Here is a 7733-nt window from a genome sequence, read left to right as displayed (position 1 = left end):
TTTGATAAAAACCAGTTTATTGATCTAGAGGTCACTCTGTGGTGTTTGAGGCTCCAAGTCATCTTAGGCGATAGATTCTAGTATTTGTTTTCTATCATTTTAAAGATGTTCACTCAAAAAGAGAAAGTCCTTTCTCTTCTCTTTCTCCTCTGCCTGCATCTTCTATCTGCCACTGTTACAAATTGTCTTTAGGATGCACATAATGAGGAAAGTAACGAATGCACTTATTTGCTACTAAATTGGATTATTTGGATCACTCTGATTACATGAACATATCCGCAGCCTTTCCTCCATCAACTGGAATTTGAGCTGAAAAGTAAAATGTTCAAGACATGGACAGCAGCAGGTGTTAATTTACAGCACAGTCTTGCATACATCGGTGCATCTGGTCATTCGTACCTGGCTGTCGGTATTCTATTTAGATGCCTCACTGATGGGAAATCTGAATATCTTTAGTTTTCAGCCAGATTATGCTGGTTTGTTCCCCTGCCTGTTAAGTGCTCCCAAATGAAGAGAAAAAATAGGAGAAAAGAAAAAAAAAAAAAACTCTTAAATTGCACCCTTTTTAAATGTCAATTCAATTACCGTTCCATGAGGCTGTTTTTTTTTTATTTTTTATAATGGGGGTTTCCAGTAACAAATGCTGACTTTCCTGGTACTTCCCTCTGCAATATAAGATTGTTCTAAAACTCAAGCCAAGGGAACAGTTTGATCCAATCGGATTTCAACCTTTAAACCTTGTTTGCAGTGCCAATAAAAATAACATACACAGAAAATACTGAAGGCTTTCCCTGTTTGCTCACATTTATGAAAATAAAGGCGCTTATTTTCATCTAAATAATTATAAATGCAGGTTTTATATTAACATCTCTCATGTGGAGTTTATTGCATCTTTTATTCTATAGGACCAGTCAGAAAAATAATGCCATGTTAATTGAGATTTTATTTTAAAGTGTTCTCCCCTGATAAATAATATGCAAATAAGAAAAAGAGATGTTAAAAAAGATCATGTTTAGACTTTATAGGTCAACGACTCATGTTGCCAGGTTCAGGTGATGGCGCAGGACTGCTGCTGAAAGCTGCATCCCAATTCATAGACGATCACTTCAAGCCTTCATCATTTTGGAGGTCTTCAAGGACCCGGCCTACACTCCAGGATTATTATTAGTATTATTATTTTTAAACTGGGATTATTTATTATTATTTATTAAAACATATTCTGGAAATAGGTACTGTAATCATCATCCCCCACCCCTTGTAGTCCCCTTGTAAGATTAAAGTTTATGTTTATGAACAACTAATCAATTGAGCCTCTAATTTCTCCACAGAATATATAAGTGGTTCCCATGTTAAATAAAATTTGGATATAGATCCTCTCATAGTGTATCTAATCTGCTAACTGCAGATTAGCATAACCTCTTAATCCAATGAGCATAAGTAGTAGAGGAGGCCTCCTTCCACTTAAACAGTATTAACCTCCTTGCTAGTAAGGTAGTGTATGCCACCACATGTGTCTGAGTGGTATGTAGATGTGCACCAGCTAGAACGATGCCAAAGATTGCAGTCAGAGGAGAAGGTTCTAGTGGGTATTGAAGGATAGTGGCTAGAGCATTAAACATAGATTTCCAGAAGTGGGTGAGTTTCAGGCAGGCCCAGAACATATGATGGAGGCTACATCTATCACAGGCTGAGTCTAGTTCAGGATAAAAGCCAATTTCTCTTTAGAGTAATGAAGACGATGAACCATTTTAAATTGAATAACAGTGTGTGTCATGCATATTGAAGAGGAGTGAACCCTTTTTATCACCAGCTTCCAAGTTTCCTTTGATATAGACATCTGTATATCATTCTCCCACCGACTTTTGAGAGGTTCAAGGGATACCTGTATTAAAGAGTTTAGTACTGTAGCCCTTCTTCGGTTAAAATCAAGGATGTTATCTAATTCATTTTTGGACGTAAGAGCTGGAAATTGAGTGAATTTAGAGCAAGTGAACTCTCGAACCTGTAAATACCTACCATATGGCAGGATTCTTTTTTTCTTTTAACAGTGTCCTGTCTGGTGATGTGGCAATAAGAATAATTGTCCTGATGCCAAAAAGATCCCAACAGATTTTACTTTCACAAGTGGAGCAGTACGGCTATCGCCATAGTGTTACCCTTGTTTTATGCATGTAAATTGCTTTATTATAATTATGCAGGGAGTTTTACAGATTATATGGACACTGCAATGTAAGTAGAATGGGAAAGGAAAAACAGGAAAAAAGGAGAAAAGATGAAAGAAAGAGGAGATACAATGGAGGTAATGATAAAAATTTTTCAGTCTGCTTCATCACCCACAAAGAGATGTAAAAAGAACAGCACAAACAACAGACATGGTACGAGACATACAATAAAGCAACACCTAGATACTATGGCTGAAGTATAAGTAGTATTATTTAATAACCAAACCAAGCACCTGTAGTTGTTAGTGAAAGTGCACATGTGCATGTAAAGTTTATCCAAAGGAAAAATGCTCAATAGTGGTTGTGAAGAGCCGAAGAGGCGTGGCAGGATTCTACCACGAGTTTATGAATCTAGTGAGAAGACAGAGAACCCATGAGATCATGAACAGGTCCTAACAGAAAGATTTTTTTTAGACTTCATCTTTGCTGCCGGATGATTTCACCTAGATAGATACATTGATCTACTGCAATTCAAGAAATAAACTCCTAATGTATTGTGAGCACAACAAGCTATGGCAAGCCGTTTTGATATGTATTAGTTCTACTGAACATGTTTTCCTGATATCTGAAAAAAACTTTTTTTTATCTTAGTCAAAATGACCATTTCAAACAAAATGACATTCTTCACATCTAGAATAAACATTCTGGATGTCTAGAAACCAACTATAGATCTCCATATTCCTATTGTTAGTGGTCAGCATTGTTTTTGACTATGAAGAAATGTTTTTCAGATATCATAAATACATATCAAGCTGTCAGAACGACCAATTAAAATGTGCAAACATTTCTAGATATATAAAACATAATTCTTACTAATGCAATTCTTTTTTTACTCTCTAAAATTCAGTTTCTGCTACAAAAAATATAATTTAGAAAATATATTATTAGTTAGGTGTATTTTGATCAGGAAGAATCAATCTTCTTTGCAGCTGTAGCTGTTTCTTTGTCTTTTAAACACATTCTGCATTTTTTTTTCTTTATTAAAATCTTAGTTCCAGTGGAGTGAAATAGACACTTTCTGTTGCATGTTGTCATGGTGACTCATCAAAAGTGGGGCTCCACTGATGATACCTTTTTAAACTTGTCACACATTTACTTAACTCTGAGTGGACCTACTTAGAGTTGACTGAACTAATCGATAGCAGTAAAGTTGTGGATTTGAGTCCGACTTTATTAAACCTGGTTCTTGAAACCGCCCCCTGCACAATGCAGCCTCCTGCACCATCAGGACCGGAAGTTTATTCCGGACGTTTTACTCAAACCCTTCAGAAATAGCGTGGAAATTGCTGGATTTTATTAAAGACACCCATTTTCTGCAAGGCGAGTGCTAATGTGACCTTCCCCCACTTAAAGACCAAGAAGAATGTGTTTCACCATGTCAGATTTGGGTGACTGTCGCTTGCAGAAGCATTTTTCAATGCGACTCCTGCTGGTTCTTTGCCAAGAGTTAAATGCTGCACCTCATGTTGTGAAATCTGCTGTTTCAACAATAAAAACACTTCCAAGAAAATAAATTAGACACTTGAAAGTTTTCTTTGGTCTACTGTTTCTCTGGTCTCAGAAATTATTGGCTATTTTGGTGACGCATCTAGGTATTTAGTAATTCACTTAGTAATCAAAACTAATTTAATTTGAAATCACACACCCTTCATTGGCAAATCTATGTGGTCCAACAGCAAAGGTAAGAACATAGCACAAACAATACTAAATGATTAAAGAATATATTACTTGCAAATACACGAGATGCCTTTATAAAATAACTGAGCTCATTTAGTTATTTTGACATTCTCTTGTGTTTTAGCAAAAAACAGCTGCTGTTGGTCCAACGCTTCTCAAACCAGGAGCTCCTGTCCTGAAGATGCTTCATCCCCTGTGGGCCGACACCAGAACCAGACAAAACACACAGAAACAGAAGCAGCTTTTTAAACCTTTATTAAAGGAAAACATCCCTATAAACAGAACCAGCTTTAAAATGGGTCTGTTAGGTTCTGGCTCAGCTCCTGCATGTAGTGTTATCAACTTCCTGTCCCCCAGATTTCAGTGTGAGGTTTTGGTCTTCGCAGGTTAAGAGGCTGATCACAGTACAGATAATAACGGATCAGTCCGTTATTATCTGCACTGTGATCATAACGGACTGATCCCTTCCAGGACGGGACCATGTTTAGGGTTAAGAGCTGCTCTGCGGGGTTCTAGTTGATCCTGAAGGTTCAGGGAGATGAACAGCTCCAAAGCAGACCCAGTTCTCCTGATCTCTGCAGCAGCAAGTTCTCCAAAGTTTAATCATTATTTATCAAACCAGAACGTTGAATCATGGAGAACCTTTTTACTAAAACAGAACCGATCAGGTTCTTCTAATAAAACGAGTCAGTTAAACAGAAAAAGGAGGAATGATTTGGGTTTTTTATAGAACCTGTTAGAGTCCGACTTATTTCAGTTTGCTTCTGGTCCCCCAACTGGATCGGATACTTTAGACAGGAACATCAGAACCAAACCAAAGTCTCTTTTACGACCCGTAGACTCTTTGGGTCAGCTGCCAGGTTCTAGGAGCTAAAGGATCAGCTCCTAGAACCCGATCTGATCAGAACAGAGTGCGGTGATGTTAAAGAACGGTTTTCTGGCAGAACCAATACTTTCCACCATGTGAGGAAGATCCGCCTCCTATCTGAGCGTCAGGAACCCGGAAGTTCTGCCCGACCACAGTTCTCTGATGGTCTCCCCTCTGTCTCAGTCTCCTGCTGGACCTCCTGCTCTTCCTGGGAGGTTCTGCTCTCTCCCTCTGCTCTCCCCTCCCCTCCGTTCCTCTGAGGTTCTACAGATCCCCTCTCCTGCTCCTCCTGCTCCTCGCTGGCCTCCAGCTGCAGCTGCTGCATCAGCTCCTCCAGCTTGTGGGCTTTGCGCAGCTCGTTCTGTTGGATGATGGCGCAGAGGTGCTCCGCCAGCTGCTCCTTCACCTCCGTCTTTCTGTGCAGGTCCAGCTTGGCCGTCACGTACTCTGCCTCGGCCTTCTCATAGCGCTTCCTGCGGACAGACAAGGAGAGGAGGTGGTTTGAAGTTTATTATCTCATCCTTTGGTGATTTATTGACACAGTTTTCCCCCCAGAACAGGAACCAGACCTAGTTCAGAAAAATGTTTTATCCACAAGCTATTAGGAGTTAACCCTCTCCAGGCAGATGTTGCAGATTTGCAACAGCTAAATGCCACTTAGCTAATTACTCCACATCCTTATTTTAAGAGCTTTTGTTACTCAGAAGTACAACAGAAGGACTTAGTTGTGCATTTGCAACAAACAGTTTCTCTCCAGCTCACCAGATAGCACTGCTGACTCACTTTCAACATGGCTGAGTCCTTGGTGTCACTGAAACAGATTTTCTAAGCACCAATTTCATGTAAGTATCACTACCAATTTCCATTATTTTAAAATCAATACTACATAAGATGAATCATGAATGTGTAAAGATATGACACATGTCAATTAGTAGATTTTATCTCCTCTGGGTTTTTTCACCAGAAGCATCTCGATTTCAATGTTGTGGATTTGCAACGTGTGCCCAAACAGGTACCAATGGATGCTACATGCTTTATCTACTAGTTTTAACAGAAACTGTCTTCTCAAGAGGTTTTGGTGGAGAAAAAGTTTGAGAAAAAGTTGTCTCTAATTTTGTGAGAGAAAATTTTTGTTCCGAATTTTGTTTTGCTCATTTTTTGTTTGTGACATTCAAATAAAGTTAACGTTCTACCTAAGGGAAACAAGCTGATTGCATCGACTCCTTAACTCTACAGCATGCTTAGGGTGACAGTGGAGAGGAAAACTCAATTTTTAAAAGGAAGAAACCTCCAATAGAACCAGGCTCAACGTGATGCAGCCGTCTGCCGAGGTCGACTGGGGTTCAGATACAAAAGGCAACTGTCAACCAGCTCCACAGGCGAAACAGGAAACACACAGCCAGGAAGACGAGCTTCAAGCCAGCTCCCATGTCAGAGGATGAAATGGAGCATGTAAAATTAGTCACAGCCAGAGAAAAAGGACTAAAGACAACTAACAGAGAGATAAAGATTAATTTACAGACAAAAGGCCAAACAATTAAAGCAAGAGGATAAACTGAGAAGAAGAGTTCAATCAAGGCGAACACAAATTAAAGATGATCACTGCAAGTTTGGCTCCTACCAGTCAGTCACCAGCGAATTGCCATTGTTAGCATTAGCAAACATTTAGCTAGCATGTCCTAAAGGGAAGCAGCAACCTCTGCTCACAGAGCTACTAGGATCAGCCTCCTTCTAACACGACCTAACCAGAAGTAAATATTTATAGATTTTGGACTTGCAAGAATTTAGAAAAACAGTGTTTAATACATTACTGTATTTATTACGGTTATTCAGCACCATTATAGACATTATGTGGATGTCTTATTTCTGAAAAAAAGATATTCCAAGCTGTAAATAGGACCTTTAAAACAAGAACAAGTAAGAAAAGGAGTAAAAGTCCAGAGCTAGCATTTAGATTCTGTCTTTTTCATTAAAAGATTGAAGACATTTCTGTTCTGCTGTAGCAAAATCCTTGTAGGATTTATGTAGAGTTTATTTCCAGAGGCTCCTTGATGAGGCAGGGTCTCACCGTACCGATGCTGACACAAAGGACATAAAGGAGCATCTCTGACCAACTCTAACAACCCTACAGCTACAATGAATAAACTGTATGTAAACCTCTCTGACCCTGTGTACAGCTGCATTTAATCTATCAGAACTGGTAGATTAGAGCAGGTCTCAGCTTCTGATCAGAACATTAATGCTGAGATGTTTGCTTTAGGTTCCTTCAGAGGCAGAAACATTTCTCCTCATCTGCTTCAAGCAACGATGAGGAAACGTGAAGTCTGAGCGCTTTGCTCTCCAGAGACTCGGTTCAGGCTGAGCAGCCTGTCAGGGAAACATCTAAGGAATTTTCTAAGTATTTATTTTTTAATCTGTGAGTAGAAAGCGTGCTAAAAATCCACCCCAGCTCCGGACTTTTTCCGGCTCCAACCGCAGCATCTGGATGCAGAGACCTTGTCTTAATTGAGGAGAGAAGAACACCACAAGCTTTCTGGAAACATCCAAACAACAAACCAGATAAAGTCAAACATTTTCAACTCTGGGTTCATTTCTTTGTTTTATGCTAAGACTTGAGGAGGAATGGACTCCTCACAATCAGAGCAGAGCGGGGCGTAACGCGAGGGTGAAGGTCGGCTTCTCTTCCCGGCACACAAACATCCGTCATCTTCCCAGGAAAAATCAGCAGCGAGGTCAAACACTGAGATCCTGAACTAGACGTTCTGTCCAACAGAGACCAGAACTATGAGGAGATAAAACCCAAACAGATGTTTCTGCAGGTAGGAAGGAGACAGAGACACAGGGAGAGGACAGAGACACGGGGAGAGGACAGAGACACGGGGAGAGGACAGAGACACGGGGAGCGGACAGAGACACAGGGAGCGGACAGAGACACAGGGAGCGGACAGAGACACAGGGAGCGGACA

At 40.0% G+C, this 7733-nt stretch overlaps 1 protein-coding gene across 1 annotated transcript in view; it reads right to left on the bottom strand.

Moving 5' to 3' along the window:
* Positions 1-4619: 4619 nt before the first annotated feature.
* Positions 4620-7733, bottom strand: part of gorab (golgin, RAB6-interacting) — a 6830-nt gene continuing 3716 nt past the window's right edge. Inside the window, exon 5 of the mRNA XM_015391579.1 lies at positions 4620-5240. Within this exon, the coding sequence (XP_015247065.1) occupies positions 4892-5240 (349 nt within the window). The 3' untranslated portion in view covers positions 4620-4891. The remainder of the gene's footprint in view (positions 5241-7733) is intronic.

This window comes from Cyprinodon variegatus, unplaced genomic scaffold, assembly GCF_000732505.1.
Source record: "Cyprinodon variegatus isolate N-32 unplaced genomic scaffold, C_variegatus-1.0 Scaffold550, whole genome shotgun sequence".
Lineage (NCBI taxonomy): Eukaryota > Metazoa > Chordata > Actinopteri > Cyprinodontiformes > Cyprinodontidae > Cyprinodon > Cyprinodon variegatus.
This window is presented reverse-complemented; position numbering and strand designations above follow the sequence as displayed.